The sequence below is a fragment of the Parasteatoda tepidariorum genome, chromosome 4 (assembly GCF_982258835.1).
Source record: "Parasteatoda tepidariorum strain Cologne lab strain chromosome 4, Ptep-v5.0, whole genome shotgun sequence".
NCBI classification, from domain to species: domain Eukaryota; kingdom Metazoa; phylum Arthropoda; class Arachnida; order Araneae; family Theridiidae; genus Parasteatoda; species Parasteatoda tepidariorum.
This window is the reverse complement of record NC_141758.1, coordinates 4303685-4331543: the sequence shown is the minus strand read 5'-3', so window position 1 is coordinate 4331543 and position 27859 is coordinate 4303685. Positions and strand designations below refer to the sequence as shown.

At 31.1% G+C, this 27859-nt stretch overlaps 1 protein-coding gene and 27 non-coding genes across 29 annotated transcripts in view; 1 reads left to right on the top strand and 27 right to left on the bottom strand.

Moving 5' to 3' along the window:
• Positions 1-2699: 2699 nt before the first annotated feature.
• LOC107448212 (putative inorganic phosphate cotransporter) overlaps positions 2700-27859 on the top strand; it is a 40182-nt gene continuing 15022 nt past the window's right edge. The window contains exons 1-5 of one of the 2 annotated variants that reach the window (XM_016063335.5): positions 2700-2821; positions 5063-5183; positions 22938-23155; positions 25846-26079; positions 27427-27610. In XM_016063335.5, coding sequence (XP_015918821.1) covers positions 5177-5183; positions 22938-23155; positions 25846-26079; positions 27427-27610 — 643 coding nt within the window. In that variant the 5' untranslated portion in view covers positions 2700-2821; positions 5063-5176. Of the gene's footprint in view, positions 2822-5062; positions 5184-19672; positions 20192-22937; positions 23156-25845; positions 26080-27426; positions 27611-27859 lie in introns of those variants that run through there. The other variant, XM_016063334.5, reaches the window with a different exon arrangement.
• Positions 5811-5883, bottom strand: TRNAT-CGU (transfer RNA threonine (anticodon CGU)). The gene has a single exon. It is a non-coding gene; the product is annotated as a tRNA-Thr (tRNA).
• TRNAT-CGU (transfer RNA alanine (anticodon CGC)) lies at positions 6045-6117 on the bottom strand. Its single transcript has one exon. It is a non-coding gene; the product is annotated as a tRNA-Thr (tRNA).
• Positions 6279-6351, bottom strand: TRNAT-CGU (transfer RNA threonine (anticodon CGU)). The gene has a single exon. It is a non-coding gene; the product is annotated as a tRNA-Thr (tRNA).
• TRNAT-CGU (transfer RNA threonine (anticodon CGU)) lies at positions 6513-6585 on the bottom strand. Its single transcript has one exon. It is a non-coding gene; the product is annotated as a tRNA-Thr (tRNA).
• TRNAT-CGU (transfer RNA threonine (anticodon CGU)) lies at positions 6747-6819 on the bottom strand. Its single transcript has one exon. It is a non-coding gene; the product is annotated as a tRNA-Thr (tRNA).
• On the bottom strand, positions 6981-7053 carry TRNAT-CGU (transfer RNA threonine (anticodon CGU)). The gene has a single exon. It is a non-coding gene; the product is annotated as a tRNA-Thr (tRNA).
• On the bottom strand, positions 7215-7287 carry TRNAT-CGU (transfer RNA threonine (anticodon CGU)). Its single transcript has one exon. It is a non-coding gene; the product is annotated as a tRNA-Thr (tRNA).
• On the bottom strand, positions 7449-7521 carry TRNAT-CGU (transfer RNA threonine (anticodon CGU)). The gene has a single exon. It is a non-coding gene; the product is annotated as a tRNA-Thr (tRNA).
• TRNAT-CGU (transfer RNA threonine (anticodon CGU)) lies at positions 7683-7755 on the bottom strand. Its single transcript has one exon. It is a non-coding gene; the product is annotated as a tRNA-Thr (tRNA).
• TRNAT-CGU (transfer RNA threonine (anticodon CGU)) lies at positions 7917-7989 on the bottom strand. The gene has a single exon. It is a non-coding gene; the product is annotated as a tRNA-Thr (tRNA).
• TRNAT-CGU (transfer RNA threonine (anticodon CGU)) lies at positions 8151-8223 on the bottom strand. Its single transcript has one exon. It is a non-coding gene; the product is annotated as a tRNA-Thr (tRNA).
• Positions 8385-8457, bottom strand: TRNAT-CGU (transfer RNA threonine (anticodon CGU)). Its single transcript has one exon. It is a non-coding gene; the product is annotated as a tRNA-Thr (tRNA).
• On the bottom strand, positions 8619-8691 carry TRNAT-CGU (transfer RNA threonine (anticodon CGU)). Its single transcript has one exon. It is a non-coding gene; the product is annotated as a tRNA-Thr (tRNA).
• Positions 9101-9173, bottom strand: TRNAA-CGC (transfer RNA alanine (anticodon CGC)). The gene has a single exon. It is a non-coding gene; the product is annotated as a tRNA-Ala (tRNA).
• TRNAT-CGU (transfer RNA threonine (anticodon CGU)) lies at positions 9335-9407 on the bottom strand. The gene has a single exon. It is a non-coding gene; the product is annotated as a tRNA-Thr (tRNA).
• Positions 9568-9640, bottom strand: TRNAT-CGU (transfer RNA threonine (anticodon CGU)). The gene has a single exon. It is a non-coding gene; the product is annotated as a tRNA-Thr (tRNA).
• TRNAT-CGU (transfer RNA threonine (anticodon CGU)) lies at positions 9802-9874 on the bottom strand. The gene has a single exon. It is a non-coding gene; the product is annotated as a tRNA-Thr (tRNA).
• TRNAT-CGU (transfer RNA threonine (anticodon CGU)) lies at positions 10036-10108 on the bottom strand. Its single transcript has one exon. It is a non-coding gene; the product is annotated as a tRNA-Thr (tRNA).
• TRNAA-CGC (transfer RNA alanine (anticodon CGC)) lies at positions 10518-10590 on the bottom strand. The gene has a single exon. It is a non-coding gene; the product is annotated as a tRNA-Ala (tRNA).
• On the bottom strand, positions 10752-10824 carry TRNAT-CGU (transfer RNA threonine (anticodon CGU)). Its single transcript has one exon. It is a non-coding gene; the product is annotated as a tRNA-Thr (tRNA).
• Positions 10986-11058, bottom strand: TRNAR-CCU (transfer RNA arginine (anticodon CCU)). Its single transcript has one exon. It is a non-coding gene; the product is annotated as a tRNA-Arg (tRNA).
• Positions 11220-11292, bottom strand: TRNAT-CGU (transfer RNA threonine (anticodon CGU)). Its single transcript has one exon. It is a non-coding gene; the product is annotated as a tRNA-Thr (tRNA).
• Positions 11454-11526, bottom strand: TRNAT-CGU (transfer RNA threonine (anticodon CGU)). The gene has a single exon. It is a non-coding gene; the product is annotated as a tRNA-Thr (tRNA).
• On the bottom strand, positions 11687-11759 carry TRNAT-CGU (transfer RNA threonine (anticodon CGU)). The gene has a single exon. It is a non-coding gene; the product is annotated as a tRNA-Thr (tRNA).
• TRNAT-CGU (transfer RNA threonine (anticodon CGU)) lies at positions 11921-11993 on the bottom strand. Its single transcript has one exon. It is a non-coding gene; the product is annotated as a tRNA-Thr (tRNA).
• Positions 12154-12226, bottom strand: TRNAT-CGU (transfer RNA threonine (anticodon CGU)). The gene has a single exon. It is a non-coding gene; the product is annotated as a tRNA-Thr (tRNA).
• On the bottom strand, positions 16952-17024 carry TRNAT-CGU (transfer RNA threonine (anticodon CGU)). Its single transcript has one exon. It is a non-coding gene; the product is annotated as a tRNA-Thr (tRNA).

Genomic DNA, 27859 nt, shown 5'->3' with positions numbered 1-27859 from the left:
TATTTAAAAACTGAAGATTTCACAATTTCTGGCAATTATGGCAACATTTTAAAAGCCTTACCACGAAAGAGCTGGGACAAAGTGGTAATGCATATGAGCTTTTAATTTACGTGCAGTTGGGAGGAAAATAAGTTTAAATGAATAAAAAAAAATATACATTAAATTATAAGCTTAGCTATCACAAGAATAAATTTTTACAAAAGGCGTAGAAAGTTGGCAGCCTCGTATTTCTGATCCAAATACAAAAACGTCAATACAGTAGAGGTACCTTGTTTCTGCAAGCTTAATCCTCACCATGAACTAATTGAATATGCTATCACTTTTTTTTTCTTCTTGAAACGAAACTCTAGCTTTAACACGTTGAATGTCAAGCTAATTTTACATGGCTCGCTCGTCTGGCCACATGGTAAGTAATTACAAGCTAAATTTGCAAATATTAGACAGATTTTGGTAATTCTTAAAAGGTCTAATAAAATTCTTCTAAATTGAATTTATTAAATCCAGAATCACAATTAATAAGCAACCACTTGAAAATATTTATTCGCTGTCCGTTGGTATCTCTGTGTATATAAATAAAACTATTTTTGTGTGTTCTATATTGCATTTTTTTCTTCAAACCATTTTAGTAACGATAATAATTTAAAAAAAACAGTAAAAATTAACTGGAATTAAGTGTTTCTAATAACGGGGGGTCTGCGGTCACCGGTGACCCCCGTGTCGCTCCGAACAAACTCAGTGCCTTTCACCGGTGACCCCCATGGCATTCAACGGGCTAAAAGGTGAGAATTGAAACTAAAAACATTAGGTATTAGTTTTTCTTTAAAAAAATTACTATTTTATTGCATTAAGAAGCAGTTTTTTTTTAACATATTTAGAACATTGAACAATAGAGTAATCTTTGTTTCGATCGTATACTTTGTTGACTTTAGTATTGTAAATCTTTCTGAGATGAAATCTTATCTTGAATTCTTTTGAGAAAATTATGGTAACTGGAAAGAAAGAGTTTTGAATTTCGAAATATGTTACGAGCGCAAGGTCATGATTGAAAGACCTTGACATAAATTACCTAATCATTAAGAAATAAATCTAGTGCAAGATGTTTCAAGATTCTCGAAACGGGTCAGCACTTGATTTAGTTCTAAGTTTTCTCAAAAATTTGGCAATTTACATTTTATTTTTATTTGGTTATTCTAACTGTAACTTTATCTTTATTTATTTTTCCGCTATGGGGCCTCGGGGCACTGTCAGATTTTGGTATTGCCACCGAATACAGAAAGGCTCCTGTGTGTTGGCACGCAGAGTGTCTTCTGATGAAGTACTGTCTTGCTAACACACATATCTTAAAATATTCTTCGTATTTCAGACTTTTTAAATTAAAATAAAACAAATTTGGGTTTAGCTGCTTTTAGCTCTTTTCTATTTTAATTTATTATTTTAAATGTTATTTACTTATTTCTCGTCTCTTTCTGAATTTGTGTAAATCCAGTTTCATTCTTTGATAAGATATCACATATTTAGATAATACGTTATTATAGAAAATTTAAATACTTTAAGTAAAAATTATATCCACGTAAAAATAAGTGACACTAATATATATATTTTGAAAGCAAAAAATTATTATCAATATATGTATTATAGCTTGCTTAAAAATATTATAGATTGTTTGTTTAATGATACTATAGCATGGATTTTAGCTACTATTAAAATATATTTTCAAGACTTGAAATTTATATAAAAATATTTTTAATGTATGAGGAAAATCTTTAAAATTATTTACTTATTAAAGCAGAAAATATAAAATAATCTTAACAATGCATAAAATTAAGACAAGCCTAGGCTAGTCTTATGTTAGGTAATGCATGTTGAGTAAACAATTCAAGAAAAAAAATCACGAATCAGACATTTGTAAATATTAAAATATTTCTAAATTAGGAAAAATCACGTAAAGTTTAATTTTGTTTTTATTTCTTAACATACTAATAGTATTGCATTTTACTCTTATAAACCGCAGAACAGAAATGCATAAACTCGTATAATATCAATAACTTAGAGGAACATTTTTTTTGCGCATGAGATTTTTGAACTGATATAAGATATTTTCGTGTAGTTAATTTCAAACTTGGTGAATCGTCTTCCAACACTTGTAATTAAAAAAAGAAAAGGTGGGCAACAATTTGCCTGATTGATATTGCATTTTTATTAATAATTACTTTTCCGTTTGAATGAGTCGCATGAGTTAAAACAGTAACATGACTTTTCAAAATGAAGAGTCTGATACGAGTTCATTTACAAAAATAAAATTTTACGCCAAGAGCCTGAAAACTGGCACGGTGACGAAATTTTCTCAAAACTACTTAAAATTTCATAAAGATAATTTCAAATTGTTTTTATAAAATTAGTTTTAAAATTTTCACACCCCCTTAAACGAAATGAAAAAAAAATATTTAGCAGATATTAATAATTCACAGTATGCATATTTTTAAAAATGTAGCTATTTTTATAAAAACAATTTCCAGGCTGTGCTTGCAGCGTGACATATCAGGTCTTAAGATTTAAAGAAATTTATCAGATTTAAAGAAAAGAATTCAAACAGTGCTACTTAATGATGACTTTGACTTTTCAAGATGACTTTTCAAAATGAAGAGTCGAAATTTTTTTTTCTTTGATTAATCCTATGTCAAGGTCTCGAAACAATTTGAACCACTTCTTGTTCTGTGCTTAATTTCGAAAACCTGATTTTTACCCCTTCTCTTCCTCTTCATGCAACAGGAATGTTTATAAATCCTCAAAAGCCAGAAGATGTATCTACCCTTCATGTAAAGTAAGTCTTAGAATAGTTTTATGACAATATTAATTATCCATAGCAGATAGTTACTTTTAGCAGTAATGATGCCGAATATGTTGATATAATTGACCAATAACATTTTATACATTTTCCGGGAAATATTTCCCAAGTAGTAGACAAAAGATAATTGTTGTGAAAAATATATAATAATCTGCAATATCTTTGCACATCAGCATATTATTAACAACAGGGGTCGGAGAATGAAAATCCAGAAAATATGAAAAATTATGTTATATGTAAGAAATTTTCTTCTCTCATATGAACTATTAAATTTCCCTTAAAATAGGAATAAATATTTATTTTACTTTTTTTTTGCCTAACATGTTCTATTTTCATTTCAATTTTTCTGGGTGCTCCTCACACTATTGTATTGATATATTTTGCTTTGGTTATACTAAAACGATATTAGAAAGCACTCTTTTTAGCGGATATAATAGTGTGGGCTGATGACGAGATTATATCTTTTCCTAACTTCGTTTCTCACCTGTTTAAGTTTTATTTTAAATTTATTTCATTTTCAATATTCTTAAACAAAATATTTTATTTATAATTTTTCTTCTCTTTAAGAAATGTATGGATTTATTTTCACGTTTCTTTTTATTTTTTAGTATATATATATATATATATATATATATATATATATATATATATATATATATATATATTGCTCATAAGCTGAAAGTATATAGAACTCATAAAATATTTTAAAAAAAGAATGAAAGAAAAAAAAAGAGTTTTAATTAAAAAATAAAAAATAAAAAATTAAAATTTCTTTTTGCGGATATAATCGTGTGATGACGAGATTATGTCTTTTCGTTATTTTGATTTCCAGCTTTTTAATTATTTTTTAAAAATATTTTATTTTAATAATTTTTCTTCTCGTTTCATAAATATTTATTGTATCATTTTCTATGTTTTTTTCAATATTTCTAACTTAACTTAAAATTTATGTAACAAATTGTGTATAAACGGTTTTGAGTTCGTGAACCTATTCAGTGTTTGAACCTATTCAGTAAAACTCGAGTTTTTATTTGGCTAGAATTTCCGGGTAGTAAATGTAAATCATAATGCATCAGCAAAGTAACTCATAAAATTTTCTATCACTCTAAATGTTCAAGTAAAACTGCTCTAATAAATCTGAAAATGGTAGCCGGAATTTTTCCCTTTAATTTCTTTTTACTTTCGATGAAGGAGCAGATAGCACCAAAGGCTAGGTACACTGTGCGCAATGGCATTGGCACGGTAGGCAGGAATAACTCAGGATAATTTGTTTCCTAAAAAAAAGGAATACAATTGGTACGAAAACCATTTCTAGCTTTCAAAATTTGAACCCCTTAATATTAATTTTACTTTTTGCATATTTTGCCATATCTTGAGAACGTTTGAAACGAATTTAAAAAAAATTTTTTTAAGTCAAAATTTATAAAATTCGTTTATCCCAGATAATTCCGTGCCAAAAAAAACCTTCAGGAATTATTTATTATTTTTTACTATTTTATATAATAAAAATCGGAAATTATTAAATAGTTGAGTCTACTAATTTTCACATAATTTTAGCGAATGTAATTTTGCAAGAAATTTTTTTAAATAAGACAAAAATCTGTTGCTATTCGGTAGATTTCGCTCAAATTTTGCATTTTTCCTTGCAAAATTGCACTCTTTAAAATCATGTGAAAAAATACATGTCTTACAATTCAAAAGTTTTTCTACTATTATTAAATAAAAAAGATAAAAATAATAAATATTTACTTAAAGCTACTTTTTTACATGGAATCATCTTTGGATAAACGAATTTATAAATATGTGCAAATGTTTCTCAATTTGCTAAAAAGTTCTCGAGATACGTATAATAATAAAAGTCCAAACATTGGATCACTCTCCCGAATAAACTATTTGGGACCATATGTTCCAGATTGGGTCTACCACCTATGTTTTAGAGGTCAAAAATCCAAATCCAAAAAATTCAGAAAAGTAAATTTTCATGTCTGATTTCATAATTTTAAATATCGTCTGAGCTAATAAATTGGTATATTTGAAGTTATCCCCCCTAAACATTCAGATTGAGTACTAGAACGTGAGGACAGATCATTAAATCAAAAGTTACTCACGGTTGGCTGTTTATTATTTTTTTTTTGAGGAATGTGCAACTCCGTCTGACTGTAAGCTATTTGTCTCATTGTTTTTTTTTTGAATGATGACTAGTGTTTATTTTTCCAGCTTTCAAGATAAAATATTTAATATTTAAGAAGCAGAAGAAAAATTGGCATGTTTTCAAATATCAAAGTAGTTCGTTAAAAACAAGACATATAATAAGCAACAAACGAAAGTTCAATGCTAGGTAAGTATATGAATTGTTTAATTTTAATTTACTATATTCGACTATTTGATTAAAATACAATTTGCATTTATAACCTATACATTTTATTCAAGACAGGTTGTTAAATCAACAATTTTAGTAATACATTGAAAAATTATGATATTTATTCTGTTGCTTTACGTATTTTTTATAAAACTACACATACTCGTTTATATCACGATGAATGCAAAAATAAAATATCACGCCATTCACATAAAATAAAATGTTACTATTCATCGTGATAGTAAAATTTATTCTTCATTAAAATTAAAATTAGTTAAAATGTTTCAGATCACCAATACATCTAAATTTAAATATAAATAAAAAGGTAGGCCTCCTAAAAATAGAAAATATTTATCTACATGCGTCTGTTATACTATTTTAATTTTACTACTACTAAAGAAAAACAAACTCGGAAAGTTTAAAAAATTGTGAGGTACATGCTTCAGTTGAAATAGGGTATCTACCAGTCACAAACATTTTCGTGAATAATCTTTCAGATAATATGATCCATCGATCAAATTTTTTAAAAATTAAATAAAATTTCATTTTAATCTGAATCTTACATCTTAAAAAAAAAGCAAGAATGATTTAAATGGTATACATGCCAGCCACCAGTGAGGATTGAACTCACGACCCCTGGTTTACGAGACCAGTGCTCTAACCACTGAGCTATGATGGCTCGGATGCGCTGTCAAAAATAACAATACACTATTTTGTAATATGGAATAATCTTCCAGATAATAAGCTCCATTCATCAGCATTTTTAGAAATTAAATAAAACTATATAATAATTTGAGTCCTCACTGCTTTAAGCAAAAGAGAGAATGATTTAAATGAACCAGCCACCAGTGAGGATTGAACTCACGACCCCTGGTTTACGAGACCAGTGCTCTAACCACTGAGCTATAATGGCTCGGATGCGCTGTCAAAAATAACAATACACCATTTTGTAATATGGAATAATCTTCCAGATAATATGCTCCATTCATCAGCATTTTTAGAAATTAAATAAAATTATATAATAATTTGAGTCCTCACTGCTTTAAGCAAAAGAGAGAATGATTTAAATGAACCAGCCACCAGTGAGGATTGAACTCACGACCCCTGGTTTACGAGACCAGTGCTCTAACCACTGAGCTATGATGGCTCGGATGCGCTGTCAAAAATAACAATACACTATTTTGTAATATGGAATAATCTTCCAGATAATATGCTCCATTCATCAGCATTTTTAGAAATTAAATAAAATTATATAATAATTTGAGTCCTCACTGCTTTAAGCAAAAGAGAGAATGATTTAAATGAACCAGCCACCAGTGAGGATTGAACTCACGACCCCTGGTTTACGAGACCAGTGCTCTAACCACTGAGCTATGATGGCTCGGATGCGCTGTCAAAAATAACAATACACTATTTTGTAATATGGAATAATCTTCCAGATAATATGCTCCATTCATCAGCATTTTTAGAAATTAAATAAAATTATATAATAATTTGAGTCCTCACTGTTTTAAGCAAAAGAGAGAATGATTTAAATAAACCAGCCACCAGTGAGGATTGAACTCACGACCCCTGGTTTACGAGACCAGTGCTCTAACCACTGAGCTATGATGGCTCGGATGCGCTGTCAAAAATAACAATACACAATTTTGTAATATGGAATAATCTTCCAGATAATATGCTCCATTCATCAGCATTTTTAGACATTAAATAAAATTATATAATAATTTGAGTCCTCACTGCTTTAAGCAAAAGAGAGAATGATTTATATGAACCAGCCACAAGTGAGGATTGAACTCACGACCCCTGGTTTACGAGACCAGTGCTGTAACCACTGAGCTATGATGGCTCGGATGCGCTGTCAAAAATAACAATACACTATTTTGTAATATGGAATAATCTTCCAGATAATATGCTCCATTCATTAGCATTTTTAGAAATTAAATAAAATTATATAATAATTTGAGTCCTCACTGCTTTAAGCAAAAAGGAGAATGATTTAAATGAACCAGCCACCAGTGAGGATTGAACTCACGACCCCTGGTTTACGAGACCAGTGCTCTAACCACTGAGCTATGATGGCTCGGATGCGCTGTCAAAAATAACAATACACTATTTTGTAATATGGAATAATCTTCCAGATAATAAGCTCCATTCATCAGCATTTTTAGAAATTAAATAAAACTATATAATAATTTGAGTCCTCACTGCTTTAAGCAAAAGAGAGAATGATTTAAATGAACCAGCCACCAGTGAGGATTGAACTCACGACCCCTGGTTTACGAGACCAGTGCTCTAACCACTGAGCTATAATGGCTCGGATGCGCTGTCAAAAATAACAATACACCATTTTGTAATATGGAATAATCTTCCAGATAATATGCTCCATTCATCAGCATTTTTAGAAATTAAATAAAATTATATAATAATTTGAGTCCTCACTGCTTTAAGCAAAAGAGATAATGATTTAAATGAACCAGCCACCAGTGAGGATTGAACTCACGACCCCTGGTTTACGAGACCAGTGCTCTAACCACTGAGCTATGATGGCTCGGATGCGCTGTCAAAAATAACAATACACTATTTTGTAATATGGAATAATCTTCCAGATAATATGCTCCATTCATCAGCATTTTTAGAAATTAAATAAAATTATATAATAATTTGAGTCCTCACTGCTTTAAGCAAAAGAGAGAATGATTTAAATGAACCAGCCACCAGTGAGGATTGAACTCACGACCCCTGGTTTACGAGACCAGTGCTCTAACCACTGAGCTATGATGGCTCGGATGCGCTGTCAAAAATAACAATACACTATTTTGTAATATGGAATAATCTTCCAGATAATATGCTCCATTCATCAGCATTTTTAGAAATTAAATAAAATTATATAATAATTTGAGTCCTCACTGTTTTAAGCAAAAGAGAGAATGATTTAAATAAACCAGCCACCAGTGAGGATTGAACTCACGACCCCTGGTTTACGAGACCAGTGCTCTAACCACTGAGCTATGATGGCTCGGATGCGCTGTCAAAAATAACAATACACCATTTTGTAATATGGAATAATCTTCCAGATAATATGCTCCATTCATCAGCATTTTTAGACATTAAATAAAATTATATAATAATTTGAGTCCTCACTGCTTTAAGCAAAAGAGAGAATGATTTAAATGAACCAGCCACCAGTGAGGATTGAACTCACGACCCCTGGTTTACGAGACCAGTGCTCTAACCACTGAGCTATGATGGCTCGGATGCGCTGTCAAAAATAACAATACACTATTTTGTAATATGGAATAATCTTCCAGATAATATGCTCCATTCATCAGCATTTTTAGAAATTAAATAAAATTATATAATAATTTGAGTCCTCACTGCTTCAAGCAAAAGAGAGAATGATTTAAATGAACCAGCCACCAGTGAGGATTGAACTCACGACCCCTGGTTTACGAGACCAGTGCTCTAACCACTGAGCTATGATGGCTCGGATGCGCTGTCAAAAATAACAATACACCATTTTGTAATATGGAATAATCTTCCAGAAAATATGCTCCATTCATCAGCATTTTTAGAAATTAAATAAAATTAGATAATAATTTGAGCCCTCACTGCTTTAAGCAAAAGAGCGAATGACTTAAATGATATACATGCCAGCCACCAGTGAGGATTGAACTCACGACCCCTGGTTTAAGAGACCAGTGCTCTAACCACTGAGCTATGATGGCTCTGATACGCTATCAAAAATAACAATACACTATTTTGTAATATGGAATAATCTTCCAGATAATATGCTCCATTCATCAGCATTTTTAGAAATTAAATAAAATTATATAATAATTTGAGTCCTCACTGCTTTAAGCAAAAGAGAGAATGATTTAAATGATATACATGCCAGCCACCAGTGAGGATTGAACTCACGACCCCCGGTTTGCGAGACCAGTGCTCTAACCACTGAGCTATGATGGCTCTGATGATCTATCAAAAATAACAATACACTATTTTGTAATATGGAATAATCTTCCAGGTAATATGCTCCATTTATCAGCATTTTTAGAAATTAAATAAAATTAGATAATAATTTGAGTCCTCACTGCTTCAAGCAAAAGAGAGAATAATTTAAAAGAACCAGCCACCAGTGAGGATTGAACTCACGACCCCTGGTTTACGAGACCATTGCTCTAACCACGGAGCTATGATGGCTCTGATGCGCTATCAAAAATAACAATACACTATTTTGTAATATGGAATAATCTTCCAGATAATATGCTCCATTTATCAGCAGTTTTAGAAATTAAATAAAATTAGAAATTAATTTGAGTCCTCACGCTTTAAGCAAAAGAGAGAATAATTTAAAAGAACCAGCCACCAGTGAGGATTGAACTCACGACCCCTGGTTTACGAGACCATTGCTCTAACCACTGAGCTATGATGGCTCTGATGCGCTATCAAAAATAACAATACACTATTTTGTAATATGGAATAATCTTCCAGATAATATGCTCCATTTATCAGCATTTTTAGAAATTAAATAAAATTAGATAATAATTTGAGTCCTCACTGCTTTAAGCAAAAGAGAGAATGATTTAAATGAACCAGCCACCAGTGAGGATTGAACTCACGACCCCTGGTTTACGAGACCAGTGCTCTAACCACTGAGCTATGATGGCTCGGATGCGCTGTCAAAAATAACAATACACTATTTTGTAATATGGAATAATCTTCCAGATAATATGCTCCATTCATCAGCATTTTTAGAAATTAAATAAAATTATATAATAATTTGAGTCCTCACTGCTTCAAGCAAAAGAGAGAATGATTTAAATGAACCAGCCACCAGTGAGGATTGAACTCACGACCCCTGGTTTACGAGACCAGTGCTCTAACCACTGAGCTATGATGGCTCGGATGCGCTGTCAAAAATAACAATACACCATTTTGTAATATGGAATAATCTTCCAGATAATATACTCCATTCATCAGCATTTTTAGAAATTAAATAAAATTAGATAATAATTTGAGCCCTCACTGCTTTAAGCAAAAGAGCGAATGACTTAAATGATATACATGCCAGCCACCAGTGAGGATTGAACTCACGACCCCTGGTTTAAGAGACCAGTGCTCTAACCACGGAGCTATGATGGCTCTGATACGCTATCAAAAATAACAATACACTATTTTGTAATATGGAATAATCTTCCAGATAATATGCTCCATTCATCAGCATTTTTAGAAATTAAATAAAATTATATAATAATTTGAGTCCTCACTGCTTTAAGCAATAGAGAGAATGATTTAAATGATATACATGCCAGCCACCAGTGAGGATTGAACTCACGACCCCTGGTTTGCGAGACCAGTGCTCTAACCACTGAGCTATGATGGCTCTGATGCGCTATCAAAAATAACAATACACTATTTTGTAATATGGAATAATCTTCCAGATAATATGCTCCATTTATCAGCATTTTTAGAAATTAAATAAAATTAGATAATAATTTGAGTCCTCACTGCTTTAAGCAAAAGAGAGAATAATTTAAAAGAACCAGCCACCAGTGAGGATTGAACTCACGACCCCTGGTTTACGAGACCAGTGCTCTAACCACGGAGCTATGATGGCTCTGATGCGCTATCAAAAATAACAATACACTATTTTGTAATATGGAATAATCTTCCAGATAATATGCTCCATTTATCAGCATTTTTAGAAATTAAATAAAATTAGATAATAATTTGAGTCCTCACTGCTTTAAGCAAAAGAGAGAATAATTTAAAAGAACCAGCCACCAGTGAGGATTGAACTCACGACCCCTGGTTTAGGAGACCAGTGCTCTAACCATTGAGCTATGATGGCTCTGATGCGCTCTCAAAAATAACAATACACTATTTTGTAATATGGAATAATCTTCCAGATAATATGCTCCATTTATCAGCATTTTTAGAAATTAAATAAAATTAGATAATAATTTGAGTCCTCACTGCTTTAAGCAAAAGAGAGAATAATTTAAAAGAACCAGCCACCAGTGAGGATTGAACTCACGACCCCTGGTTTACGAGACCAGTGCTCTAACCACGGAGCTATGATGGCTCTGATGCGCTATCAAAAATAACAATACACTATTTTTTAATATGGAATAATCTTCCAGATAATATGCTCCATTTATCAGCATTTTTAGAAATTAAATAAAATTAGATAATAATTTGAGTCCTCACTGCTTTAAGCAAAAGAGAGAATAATTTAAAAGAACCAGCCACCAGTGAGGATTGAACTCACGACCCCTGGTTTACGAGACCAGTGCTCTAACCACTGAGCTATGATGGCTCTGATGCGCTCTCAAAAATAACAATACACTATTTTGTAATATGGAATAATCTTCCAGATAATATGCTCCATTTATCAGCAGTTTTAGAAATTAAATAAAATTAGATAATAATTTGAGTCCTCACGCTTTAAGCAAAAGAGAGAATAATTTAAAAGAACCATCCACCAGTGAGGATTGAACTCTCGACCCCTGGTTTACGAGACCAGTGCTCTAACCACTGAGCTATGATGGCTCTGACGCGCTATCAAAAATAACAATACACTATTTTGTAATATGGAATAATCTTCCAGATAATATGCTCCATTTATCAGCATTTTTAGAAATTAAATAAAATTAGATAATAATTTGAGTCCTCACTGCTTTAAGCAAAAGAGAGAATAATTTAAAAGAACCAGCCACCAGTGAGGATTGAACTCACGACCCCTGGTTTACGAGACCAGTGCTCTAACCACTGAGCTATGATGGCTCTGATGCGCTATCAAAAATAACAATACACTATTTTGTAATATGGAATAATCTTCCAGATAATATGCTCCATTTATCCGCATTTTTAGAAATTAAATAAAATTAGATAATAATTTGAGTCCTCACGCTTTAAGCAAAAGAGAGAATGATGTAAATGAACCAGCCACCAGTGAGGATTGAACTCACGACCCCTGGTTTACGAGACCAGTGCTCTAACCACTGAGCTATGATGGCTCGGATGCGCTAACAAGAATAATAATACACTATTTTGTAATCTATATATATATTTCTCTTACACGGCACCAAAAAAAAGCCTCATTACAACTCCCCGAATAGCAACGTTAGAAAATCGACCAATAATTGCTGCTAAAAATGTCACATAGCAAATGTCACATGAGGTGGCTCAACATATAGCGCTTTTTAAAACGGAAACATTAACCAGAGTGAGCATTATCAGGTTGTTCAATTCAGATTCATGCCCTAAAAACATGATAATATTTAATTTAAACTCAATTAGGAATTAATTAGGCTGGCCTTTTCCATGACTATAAATAAGTCATAAGGTCAGACTTTTGAGAAAATCAGTTTAGTATTGAGTAAACAAGTTTTTAGTCATGGACAACTTTATGTTGGCCTGTCAAGAGTTAAATCATTTGACAGCCATTCAGTAATTGCTCCAAGATTCTAAATCTATAATTGTGTTTTCAAAGAAATTCTGAATGCTTAGTGTTAATTTCTTAGAGCTTTGCAGAAAAAAATGTTTTTTGGAAAAAATTTAATTGAAACTTCAATTGGCAGTAGGCATGGGGAACTGCCAAAATCAAAACTCCCCGATTAGAAATGCTGCATGGCGACCTCCACGTGGTATTTCTCGGGTAATGCTAACAGCCATGCATTTTAATTTATTGTATGTAAAACATCCTTATTTTGTTCTAAAATGTTATGTACTTTATCACAAATGTTAATTAATATAGAAATTGATTTCAATAATGCTGATTACCAAAAAATATTTCATTTAGCGATAAAACAAATTTTTGTGTTCTTGAAAATGAAAGACTTTTTGAGGGTTATTATCTCACAAGGAAAAGTTAGGGTTTAAAGTTTATATTTTTAAATAATAAATTTTTTTTCTAAAACTTTCAGAATTTCTAGCATTAACTAATTTATTATACACATTTAGTTGAATTTAGGTGAGTAACTGTAATATTTGATAATTTATTTTGCTAATATGTTTCTCATTTAGCTAATGTTTCGATTTTTTCACCATGTACAGTCCGCAAGAAAAAAAAAGATATCACCCTGAATAACTTTCGTTCTAATGATCGGATTTTCACGAACTAAGTGTCAATCTTTGAGGGTGACTTCAAATATGCTAATTAATTAGTGCTAACTATTAATTAAGTTACGAAATCAAACACAAAAACGTACTTTCTCTGAATAAACATATAATTTTTTTTGCATATTTGGATTTCTTATCTTCAAAATATACGGGGTAGCCGCAATCTGCGAAATGTGGTCCCCATAGTTTGGTCAGGAGAGCGATTCAAAGTTTGGACCTCCTAATGTTAATTTCGTTTTTTATGTTTTCAGTCATATTTTAAAAACTAATGAAGCAATGCAAAAAAAAAAATTGCTCCCACTCATAAAACTCATTTACCCAAAGATAATTTCATGAAAAAAATAATTTTTAATAATTATTTATTATTTTTTATTATTTAATTAAAGTGAGGATGAAAATATTTTGAATTATAAGGAAGGGATTTTTTATACCATTTTAATCTACATATTTTTCAATAGAAAAATCTAAAGTTTCAACTGTTTTTATTTATTAGAATCTGAAAAAAATTAAAATTAATTATTTTAAAAAAATAATTTGGCGACAATGAAGAAAGGATTTAATGGGGCGATTAATATTAAAATGTGATTAACTTACGAGGAACATGACTTAGAGTGAGTGGCGTAAAATTTCATTCATATTTTTTTCGCTAATAATCGCTTGCTAATCTTTTTATTTTTATCTTTTTTAAAACTATAAAATACGATATTTTTTTTTAGTCGTCTAAAATTCTATTTGCAATTTAGTAAAGAAATTTGAATAAAACATTTTAATCAACGAGTGTCAAATTTTATAAAAGCATGCTTGTGATTGAATATGATTATATACCAGATTTTGCTTATTTAATGTGATTATTTTTTATTTTTTAGTTTTTTTTTTCTCAATAACTGATACTATTTCTATAATATACGTATGAATAGATTTGGAATAAAATATTTATCAATATCTTGAATATATTTTTTTATAAATATTAATAAAAATACGTAGTCAACATTTTTAAGCATCTCTCACATCATTGCAAATTTCTCAACATCTTATATATCGTCTTAATCTTAAAAGTAATTTTTTAATCACCTGTCTGTGAATGACCGAATGTTACCTGTCTGTGATCACCTGTCTGTGAATGTTACTGTGAATGACCGAAATCTGGAGAATGTCGACTTTCACCGGTGAATGTCAACAATCACATAGTCGCTTTGGTGATTGTCTGAAATATTTTTTACAACCGATTTTATATTAATTTATTCGCTGATATAATTATATTTATTCAATATTTTAATACTTACTGACGATAGATTTTAAGAAACATCATTGTAGGGTATACCGGGCAAATGCATACCAGGGAGTGGCACTTGACCTTAAAAAAACATCAGTGTGGGATATACCGGGTAAATGTATACCGGGCTGTGGCACTTAACTAGACCTAGTATATATTTTGGACATTTACCAAAGGTCTAGTCATACTAGTTCTAGTTAATTGCCACTGCCCGGTATACATTTGCCTGGTATACCAGACACTGATGTTTTTTTAAGGTCAAGTGCCACTGCTCGGTATACATTTGCCCGGTATATCCTACACCGATAATTTTTTAAGGTTCAGTGCCATTGCCCGATATATATTAGCCTGATACTCCAAACACTGATTTTTCTTCTATTCTATCGTCAGTAAGTATTAAAATATCGAATAAATGCAATTTTATCCACGAATAAATTAATTTCAAATCGGATGTAATAAATATTTCGGACATTCACCAAAGCGACTATGTGATTGTCAACATTCACCGGTGAAAGTCAACAACCACCGATTTCGATCATTCACAGTAACATGCACATCATTAATATAACATAATGACCTCATCAGTATGTTTTTCTAATATTTTGCCTAAATAACATTTGTCATTCTATAGAATGCCTAGGGAAAGTATGTAATACCTCTCATATTTTGCCTAAAAACATCCGACATTGTATAGAATGCCGAGGCATTCTATTCAATACCGACGTTTCATACTTTGCCGGTAACATATATAAGAAAACAAGAATAATCATAGTAGCAGTATTTGATGGTAAATGTAGCTGTAATCGTATTTGAAGAATATGCTGTGCGACATTTTATGATGAATTTACGAATGTAATTTTCAGAATGTATCGAAAGATGAGGATGGTATTTACTAATCATCTTTATCCAAAGAAAGCCTTGTAACCTAAATATCTAGCAAAATGAAGCGATTTTTTAAACAATGAATCTTACAATATGCAACATATTATTTCAATATCTTATTCTTAAACATAACATATTTCAGCGTTTTTAAAATACCACTAAACATTCAGCAATTCCTTGAGTTATAGAAAAAAGAAATATCGTAAATTATAGAAAACCTTGTGAATACGCATTGGAATTACTATACAATATACATTTTATTTTTCAAGCACTTTTTATTCTTCAAACTTTCTTGCCTAGAACACTCGATTAAAGCTGTAAAAATGATTATCCCTAAAATTGTGTATATAGCCATAATAAGTTATGTTAATTTGATTTCAGTATGAAATCCTCGAATTTTTATGACAAAAACAACATAATCTAAATAGTATCAGATAAAAAGTTCATGTATTTAAATTCTAAAAACTTAGAAAATCATAAATAATTTATAAATCGATTCAAATTTTCTTTTCAAAGGAGATTAAAATAAAAAAAAAATTTTTTTTTTGGACAGAAATTAGCTTAAAAATTGTTTATATCCTAGAAACTTTGAGATATTTTCTATTAACTTTGAGATATTTCTATTAAACCTCTCCGAGCAATCACAGAGCATTATTTAAATTTTTTTTTACAGTCAGAAATTGGTTGCTTAGCAACCTAGTGAAATTTGAATTAGTCAATAGGTTACCTTAAAATATTAATTTACGCTGGCGACTTCTTCTGGCGGTTTTCTGAACTATCGCCAAATATATAAACCTTTATTGTGACCCAATTTAAGACACAATTTTTTCAAAATTTTGTCTACCCCCTCCCCATAATTCAAGTGTCTGGATTCCAAATTTGTAAAAAAAAATACATGTTTATTCAGAGAAAGTACGTTTTTGTGTATGATTTCGTAACTTAATTAATAATTAGCTCTAATTAATTAGCATATTTGAGGTCACCCCCCGGAACCATTAAGATTGACACTTAGTTCGTGAAAATCCGATCATTAGAACGAAAGTTATTCAGGGTGATATCTTTTTTTTTTTGCGGACTGTACAATCTAAATAGCTAATATACTTTTTTAAAAGCCAATAAAAACATTGATAGAATTCTTCTACATAAGTACAATACTATGTTTTTGATGATAAAATACTATGTCTTTGATGATAATAATACTATGTCTTTGTGCTAGAACATTGTGTTCATTGGCGAGCGAGCGCAGCGAGCCATGGTTCATGGCGTGAACCCCATAGGATTGCGTAGCAATTCTCGGGGATTGGCGAGCGTTAGCGAACAGGGGAGGAGCCTCCTAGCATGGAATAATCTTCCAGATAATATGCTCCATTCATCAGCATTTTTAGAAATTAAATAAAATTATAAAATAATTTGAGTCCTCACTGCTTTAAGCAAATGAGAGAATGACTTAAACGATATATATGCCAGCCACCAGTGAGGATTGAACTCACAACCCCTGGTTTACGAGACCAGTGCTCTAACCACTGAGCTATGATGGCTCGGATGCGCTATCAGAAATAATAATGCACTATTTTGTAATATAGATTAATCTTTTAGATGGCATGTTTCATTCAACAAAATTTTTACAAATTAAATACATTTGAGTCCTCACTTTTTTTTGAAAAAAAAAGTTCTAAAGTTATTCAATGTGATACGTTTTATTGCGCACTGTACACTGCAACTACCACAATCGGCAGATTATGGTATTAATCAGAGTGCTTCCATATCATGCTCCAAAACCATCCTACCTAGCTCGGACTCAAATAACTCTGCAGCAACCGGAGACATTACGTTAGAAAAAAATTCTAGCTACTTAGTTATGATTCAAGAGAATGCAATAAGATCAGTCGTCAATCCTTTAGCAAGGGGATTCGAACTGAAGTCAAAGCTGTTTTGGATGAATACTTTAACCCTCCCCACGCCTATTAGTTTTGCACTATGTTATGAAAACATTAAAAAAGCAGTCGCAACCAGTCGTGAGATTTTTATAACCGTCGTTGAACAGCCGACCAAGGTTTACGACTACCGAATTTCATCTCCGGAGACTAGTAATTTTTCTCCCTATCCAGAAGATAGGGTGATTTTCGTAGCAAGTGTTCGGAGAAATATGCTTTTATGGAGAACTTTTTAATGGAAGTAACCCGTATCTGCATTACACCGAGAGAAAACCACGAAAACTTCCCACAATTAGCATGACGGCAAGGGGATTCTAACCCGGTTCACTTTATTGGGAAGTGAACGCTCCATTCCCTGAACCATCTTAGCTGTCAGTCGTGAGGTTTTATTTTATTTTATTTTATAACCGTCGTTGAACAGCCGATCCAATTTTAGGGTTTACTCCTACTAATCTTCAAAAACGTAGCCTTGTTATTTTGTACCCAACCCAGAAGACAAGGGAACTCCTGGATTAAGTATTGGAAGAAATTTGCCTTCGTGGAGGACTTTTGTTGGAACTAACCCGCATTTGTGCTACATGGAAAGGAAGACCACGAGAACTTCCCACGATCAATCTGACTGCAAGGGGACTCTGACCCATGATCCATCTGTCTTTGAGGATATTTCATGTCAGCATAATGGTCAGTGCAAGCTGGATGCGGAATTCGTATCGAACAGCCATCACCGGGATTCGAGCCAGGTTCACCTCTTTGGAAGGCGCACGTTCTATCCCCTGAGCCATCGCGGCTTAGTCGTGAGAGTTGGAAAAAAATCATCTGCAATTTAAAGACTAGTGTTTCAGGAGCTGTTTGTTTCGCAATATTTATTCACTTATTTATTGGTATCCGCAAGATATTTGTGTACTATCAAGTCGAACAGGAAAAACTATGCAAAGTGCTTCTAATTCACACCAAATCATTTCATATTGTACCCAGTTACATTATAACCTGTAATATTTTATCGAATTTAAAACAAAAGGTTAACTTTTTTTTAAAAAAAATTGTTGAAATTAGTGTTTTAGAACGTATGGTTAAAATAATCTGTGACGCTGTATATTCGCAAAATTAACTTATCATGAAAGTTTGATTTCGGCCAAAGGTGTCGAGGAGATTTTACACTAGAACCACACATACATATACAGACCTATGCGTTGGATACAAAAACATCTTATAAGCCTAATTGTTTATCGTTATAGTTTATCCATATTTGGTTATTTGTATACAGATAAAAAAAATATGGGCAAGACTTAGTTAATAACACCGTCTTCTTAATATTCACTCGGTACGAGTTGATACTACGTAAAATAACCGTAACAACACCTGACAGTGTTTCAACTCATTCTTAATTCAATTCATTTATGTTCATATTGGTATACAAAATGTATGTGTAAATTATCTTTAAATTTAAATGTAGTAAAAATGATATTAAATGCAAAATGACCGTAATTTTTATTTTATTTTGTAACCGGCATTGAACAGACGACCCAATTTAAAGTTAGCAACTATCAGTAATCAACTCCGTAGCCTTCGAAACATGAACTCAACCCAGAAGACAAAGGAGTTCTTAGATCAAACATAGGAACAAACTAGCCTTTACTGAGGACTTTGGTGATGAAACCAACAAACATTTGCGTTACATGGAAAAACCAATCAAACTTCCCACAGTTAGCCAGATGGGGAGGGGATTATGAACCCCTGAATCGATATGTCAGCACTATGTTCAGTGTGAGCTGGGAGCACAATTCGTAACAGCCAGCCACCACTGGGATTCATACCTGGTTCCCCTCATTGGATTGATTGATTTACTGAAATTACATACATTTGCTGACTTGTGTGCTCAATATAGGCTTATAAGTCATTGTCAAGTAGAAAATACAGATAGAACAATTCAGAGAAAGACATCACAAAGAATGCATCCAGGGTTACGGCGGGATTCGAACCCGCTACCTCCACGCTTAACAGAGCGTTTGGACCGGCGATACCGCTCGGTCAGGGAGCCCCCCCCCCTGATTGGGAGATGAATATAAAAATTCCGGTCATTTTAAGTCACAAATCTAGTTATGAATCACATGAAAATATTGATTATACATAGGCTGGCAAATAAATTTTTTCCCAAATAAACTATTCATCAGTTTTATCATTGTTGTCGTAAAATTCAACTGCCTACTTTTTGCCATGCTTTGTACCAAGATAATGTTAGTAGGTTAGGGATTATAGAAATTCGAGGTGAGAAGATTAGTGATGTGTCACAATTCGTGCGGACCTATATTTTGCACGAATTAATTCCTTAGAAAGAAAAAAGCTTATCCAAATTTCGTAAACAACAATTTTTTATTCTTTGTTTGGAATAAGGTATAAAAATGGAATTTGTGGAAGAAAAAATACTTAAAAATTCTTCTTTGACAATTTATAAACTTCTCTTGACACGGTGTTTGTTACCTTATTTTGTGGATTATGAACTCATTCGCTGTAATTGTTTTGACAACTTGACTGAATGTTTTATATTTTCAACGGAAAAAAAATATTTTTTTTGAGTCTCCTATTAAAAGAAACATTAAAATAGGAAAATCACGTAGTAAACTAACTTTGTTACGATCATAACTTTTTATGAAGTTTATAATTGGAAAGAAATCAACGAGTTTTTAGTAATATAAATTTTAATTACCTTGCTTGGATTGCGGCAAATATGTTAAAAACTATTCCGTCGTTTCCTGAAAAGTTTAAAAGCCAAAGTAAGTTAGATTTTTTCATAAAAACTACTTAAAATGTATTCATTCTGTAAACATATTCCTACGTTTTATTTCATTTATATGTAATCAAGCACAATGATTATGTATCTACTGTTCTTTTTGCACAACAGATTTTAAAAGTCTAATTTTATGTTCATTATTCACGAATATTTTTTTTAATATTAAGGTTTTCTTATTTCATGGAATCTTGAAAAATAGTAGTGAATTTGTCATTTCAGTAGAATATATACTTTTATAATATCTAAAGCTTTAGCTATAAAGCGGCATCGTTCTCTTGACAAAAATAAACAGCAAATATGAATATTTTTGTTACGATGTCGAGGTAACAACAATCTTGATTAAAACCTTCATTTACTTCAAAAATATACAAATTGTAAATAAAAGTCAACGTGTTTCAAGCGCTCTGAAACAGGCTCTCATTTTTAAGACTCGCTAATATGAATCAGAAGACTGCTATTTTTAATTTATATATTTTTGAAAAGATTGAAGTTTTTAGTCAAGTAATATCGTACCACTTCAGTTTTATTTATTAATTATTTAGTAATAACAAATATGTTGGGTTGTTCTATTTCTTGCAAAAGTTGAAAAAAGTAATTCCTCTAAATTTTTAAATGTTTTTCGTGGCCTGCAGTGCATTTAAACTAATATATTTTATGGTTAATATTTCAACTATATGTTAATTTAAGCAAACTAGAATCAAAAAATATTATAAATAGACAAAAATACAAGTAATTTAATTATTGTAATTTTACCCAATTAAATAGTTGTGCAGTGCAAAAAAGGTAGGCTTCTTAATAACTACTAATCATAATCATGAATTTTTACGTATTTAAGTTTACTCTTAATGTTTCAAAAGTTTTACCCTAATTATCCTACTTAGTTGGTTCAAAATATATTTTAAACAGCATAATCAGACACAGAAACGAACTTTCTATGAATAAAAATTTTTTTTGTTGAGGAATTCAGCTACAGCGATCGAAAGTTTTGACTCCAATGTAATCTCCAGTTTTGTATAGCTCAAAAAAGTTGTAAATGTAAATTTTTATATCTCAAGAACTATTCTACCTATACCTTTCAAACTATGATTTTCTTTTTAAAATTACGTGCTTTAAAATTTAACTGCTATTTCATACAAAACAATTTTTTTCGATCATTAGTAAATTAATTTATAACGAAAAATAATAAATAATTATAAAAATAGTTCTTCTTCATCGAGTTATTACTGGATGAGCAGGTTTTATAATTGCAAACGAAATTGCTTTCGTTTAGTTTTGTTATATGCGGTAATATTGCTAAGTACTCAAAACATAAACATTAAAAGAAAAATATAAACAAAAGAGCTACTAAAACTTAAAATATTAAAAGGCTCAGACTTTAACCCGATCTCCAGCCGAGACTATTAGAATCATATTTTCAAAATCTTTGTGCCATCCCCTCACTCATTATTTGAACATCACGAAATCCTAATATGTTGAAATACCGGAAAAATATGTTTTGTCTTGAGTCTAGTTTCGTAGCTTTAAAAATCATATGCTCCAATTAATTAGCTAATTTAACCCTTTAAAGCAGATGGAACACCAATATTTCTTTTATATATTTTTTCTGGCTCTCTAATTTCAAGCAAAAATAGGCTTTGCCTTTTTTAACTATCTAATAGTTACTACAAAAATCTGTTAGATTATCGGAATTATATTTGCAATAAAATATAAAACACTAAAAAGTAGTTTAAATGTTGCTACAATCATATTCAAAAATTTATCAGTAATTGATTTTGTGCGTTAAAGAAATTTCAATGATGAATAACTCTTTTTCTTAGATCTAAATAATTGCAAACTTGAATTTTTTTTTATTTCATAACCATAAATTATTAAAATTCCAAATACAATATTTTTAATTTTTCAGCCTAAATCGGTACAAAATAATAAAATGTTTAATAATAATTCCGTGTCTAAGTGTTAATAAGGTTCGAAACGCAAACCATGAAAAATAAATCCGATTGCTGAAAATCTCATAATTAAATCAAAAGCGATTTAGATTGTTTTTTTCTTTGCGTGCTGCGTATGAAAATAGAATTTTTTTAATTCAGCAAAAAAAAATATATATATATATTATGTTTAATAGTCATATTTTCAGCATTATGTTTTTTAATATTTCATAAAATGAATAGGGCAGTCGAACCAATTCTGAGATCACATTTGTCAAGCGCATCACATCTGGAGGGCGCCCTCATATCTGTGCCACAGCAGTTTTTTTAAACATTAATTATGAACGTTAAAAAATAATTTTATCGTCCTTTTTTAGTTTTATTTTTCATGAATATCTTCCACTATTTCAAAATGAATACATTTACTTGTAAACTTCGTTAAGAATGTTATTAATGTATTAGTCGTCTATTTTGATTGTAAACATTGTTGAACTATTAAACTGCGGTTATAAAATAAAACACTGTTAAACGACTATTATAAAATAAAATAGCTCAGTGTGCAACTCTAGTGTGACGTAAACAAAACGACTACAATTACAACGGAGTTAAAATTTGGATAAGGAGAGTACTAAGACGACAAGATTGGTAACGACAAGATTCGAACCCGCTACCATAGTGCTTGGCGAAAGGACTATACTGCTGTTGCTATTTGATTTTGAAACATTAAAAAAGAATCCGGCTTTATCCTATAAATCTATGCATTGCAACGTTATTTCTCCACATAAATTCCTATTTTTTTTTCAGAATGGGAGAGATATTATTTTCCGAGGAGGTATGTTTTGGTGTTGTTGGGATTTTTGGGCATGTTCAGTATATATGCAATGAGGGTGAATATCAGTATGACTATAGTGGCAATGGTGAACCAAACGGCAGTGGCATTTCCTAACAACTCACATAGTGAAACCAAAGAGTGCCTTAATTTGGATTACGACAATGAACTAGTTCAGAGCAATGGATTTAAGGTAAGTAATTATAGTAGTAAATATGTTCCGTGGAACCCTACAGTTCAGCAGAAGAGTTGAGAGGATTCCGAGAGTTAAAACATTTTTAATATATATATATATATATATATATATATATATATATATATATATATATATATATATATATATATATATATATATATATATATATATATATATATATATATATATATATATTATATATATATATATATATTATATATATATATATATATTATATATATATATATATATATATTATATATATATATATATATATATATATATATATATTATATATATATATATATATATATTATATATATATATATATATATATTATATATATATATATATATATATATTATATATATATATATATATATATTATATATATATATATATATATATATATTATATATATATATATATATATATATATTATATATATATATATATATATTATATATATATATATATATATATATACAGTGGTGGCCAAAAGTGTGGACACTTTTTGAAAGTTTCATGTTTTTCAACTTTTTGTGCTTGTAGAATATAATAATTTTCACTTAAATACAAACGTTTATATATCAAATTGAAGGTAATTTAATGTAGAATTTAATAATAAATACAGTATTACAATATCTGTATTACAAAAAAGGTTATGCAACAAATAGTCAGATCTATCTTAGATTTGCATTTTTTTAGAGTGATACTTACACAATCAATACTTAGTAGGATAACCCTTATTTTTTAAGACAGCTTCACAGCGTCTCTTCATCGAGTGTTTGGAGTTCATCTTTCGTAATCACATGGTGCGAAGAATCAATTATAGCTTCAATAAGTTGTCTTTTATTGGATAAACGTTTTTTTTCGTACAAGAATTTTCAAACGTCGCCACAAATTTTCAATTGGATTGAGATCAGGGCTGTTTCTGGGCCATGGTAATATATCTATGCCTTTATTTTGAAAGCATGCTTTGCATACTTTTGCTCTGTGGCATGGAGCTGAATCCTGCTGAAAAATAAATGGTGCGTTGTTGGAGAAGAGATCCCTGTTTGAAGGTATCAATTTCGGTTTCAGGGCAGTTTCGATGTATTTTTTGGCATTCAGGATGCCATCAATCACTTGAATTCGGCCCACACCATCTGCAGACATACATACCCAAATCATGACATTTGTTGGATTTTTTGTAGTTGCTTCAATGCAATCAGGATGAAGCGCATCACCGACTCTACGTCTCACGTATTTTCCACCATCACTTCCAGAGAGCGATATTTTACTCTCATCACTCCAGATTACTTGCTTCCATTGATTTTCTGAACATTTAATGTGTTCTTTTGCCGACTTAACTCGTTTTTCGCTTTGCTTTTGACTTAAATATGGTTTTTTCCTTGGAATTCTAGCTTGTAGTCCAAATCCTGATAACCTTCTTCTTATTGTTCTTGAACTCACTGCAATACCAGCTGCATTCATGTCACATCTAATGGCATCTGATGACATTTTTCTATCTAGAAGGCATAGCCATTTAATTTTTCTATCGGTAGTAGCACTTGTGCATTTTTTTCGGCCTGATTTGGCAGCCTGAATGCCAAAAAATACATCGAAACTGTCCTGAAACCAAAATTGATACCTTCCATCAGGGATCTCTTCCCCAACAACGCACCATTTATTTTTCAGCAGGATTCAGCTCCATGCCACACAGCAAAAGAATGCAAAGCATGCTTTCAAAATAAAGTCATAGATATATTACCATGGCCAGGAAGCAGCCCTGATCTCAATCCAATTGAAAATTTGTGTAGACGTTTGAAACTTCTAGGACGAAAAAAACGTCCATCCAATAAAAGACAACTAAGTGAAGCTATAATTGATTCTTGGCACCATGTGATTACGAAAGATGAACTCAAAACACTCGTTCACTCGATAAAAAGACGATGTGAAGCTGTCTTAAAAAATAAGGGTTATCCTACTAAGTATTGATTGTGTAAGTATCACTTTAAAAAAATGCAAATCTTAGATAGATCAGACTATTTGTTGCATAACCTTTTTTGTAATACAAATATTGTAATACTGTACTTATTATTAAATTCTACATTAAATTACCTTCAATTTGATATATAAACGTTTGTATTTAAGCGAAAATTAATATATTCTACAAGCACACAAAGTTGAAAAACATGAAACTTTCAAAAAGTGTCCACACTTTTGGCCACCACTGTATACAGAGAGATACTGTATAAACAAAGTTTAAACAATTTAATTACAGGTTAAATTTGAATTTCGAACTGAAATCAATATGTAAATTATTAATCAACTGATAACCAATAAATTAAATTAATTTATCAAATAGCTAATAATCAAAATACACCAAGTGGTTTACACAAGAAAGATGCTGCATAGTGGTGTCGTCTGTAGTAAATAAATTTAATTATAATTTTGCCGATTTGATCAATTTAATTATAATAAATTTAATTATAATTGCCTAATTGTCTTTCTAAGTGTTGGCTTGTGATATTTATTTATTAATTTTAACTTAAATTTGGAGCTGAATAACCGCATCTGACTCTTGACATTACTAAATTCAAACCAATCAGTCATTCTTTGCAACATCGAATGCAATTTATGTTTCTGCTCAGTTTTAAAACAGTATTTTTCTTGACTGTTAAGAGAAGTTCATTTAATTTTAGGGTGAACAGTACAACTGGGACACCACAACGCAGACCACAATTCTAGGATCTTACTATTATGGCTATGTTTTGACACAGTTGCCTGGAGGCATCATTGCTGAAAAATTTGGAGCCAAGTGGGTATTTGGCTGTGGAATACTGACTACAGCAATAATCTCTTTATTAATCCCTCTTACAGCCAGTTTTGGAAGTCTTGCTTTAACCTGCATTCGTGTCATCCAAGGACTTGCAGACGTAAGCTAAATATATCTTTAATATGCATGCATAGTTACGACCTTTACAAAATTTTAAACTATTAATGAGGTTTAATCTAACAAAATATTCAATATCAATGATTCGTAACATTCAGATTAATCAGGCGAATGCCTACAGGGCAACCTTTCGAAAACCTGCCAAAGTTGTAGATCATCCTGCCGTAAACCATTGCCTATAAATAGTCTCGCAAATATTTACCCTGGTAGCAAAGAAATATCAATTTTATGTCAAAAACACGTTTATTTCACCTTTAAATTTTATAAAGCATTCGTAAAATTTAAGTAAAATTTTAAGTAAACAAATTCATTTCTTTTACGAATGTTTGACAACCACCTTTACTATTTAAAAATGAGTACGTTATTTTTTCAGATTATTTGCAACAGTACGTCAGAATGTACGAAAGTTGAAACGTCAAATTAACCGAAATTTAAATGGTAAATTTGCTTCGCCAACAATCAACAGATTCACTTTTACTAATTCTAAATAGTAAATATTCTTTCGTCAATCTTTCATAAAATATACAAAACCAATCGTAAAAAAATGGTAGTTGATAAAATAAATTCCGTTAATATTACGTAAAATATACCATATCTGGTTTTACCAAATATCTCAATGGTAATATCATTCCGTCAATAATCTCTCTATTTATATTTCTCTTACACGGCGACAAAAAAAACCTCATTACAACTACCCGAATGGCAACGATTGAAAATCGACCAATGATTGCCGCTAAAAATGTCACATGCCAAATCTAGTTGACATGGCTCAACATACAGCGCTTTTAAAAACGGAAACTGAAATAACCAGAGAGAGCATTCTCACCAAGTGTGATCTGCTGATGACAACCTAAACAATATGGAAATGAATGGGGGAAAACTGGATCCAACCACGTGATTTTCCGGCCAATGAAAATGCGCCGACAACAATGGAAAACGGTGTCAGATCATTATGATTTTATGTTATATAGAGAAACGTTTTCCTAAAATACTAATTTAAAAAAAAAAAAAAAAAAAGTTGTTACATGGATTTGAATGATTGTTTTGAATTCTTAGAATTTTGTGCATTTGCAATGTACCTAAGTTAGTAGCGAGCGAAGCAAGCTTGGTTTGCGAAGTAAACAATATAAGATTGCGTAGCAATTTTCGGGGGTTGGCGAGCGTTAGCGTGCAGGGGGCGCAGCCCACTAGTATGAAAAATTTACGTAAAAAGCATATTGACTACCGATTTCCCGAAATTTTAGAATTAATTTCGTATCAAACTACATGGGTAGGATCTAAATATTATTAAATATTCTATATAAATATAACTAAATATCCTATTTCTTAGGGCATAACTATCCCAGCAATTAACGTCGCCATAAGCAGGTGGTCACCAAAAAGTGAGCGAAGCAGAGTTTCTACCGTCATCTTCTCTGGAGCTCAAATCGGAACTGTAATTGCTCTGCCTATTTCTGGACTTCTCTCTGTGACAGATGTCCTCGGAGGATGGCCGTCTGTATTCTACGTCTTTGGTGCGTATAATACATATTCAAACTACGTTAAAATCCGCCAAAGTAGTTGTGGTTTTCTCATAACCATTCTGTCAGCCCAAATTGGAATATGTTTCCCCGACCTTATTTTTTTCTTCAAAATGGTAACAAAATTGAAGATAATTAAGATGCATTTTAATATATATATATATATATATATATATATATATATATATATATATATATATATATATATATATATATATATATATATATATATATATATATATA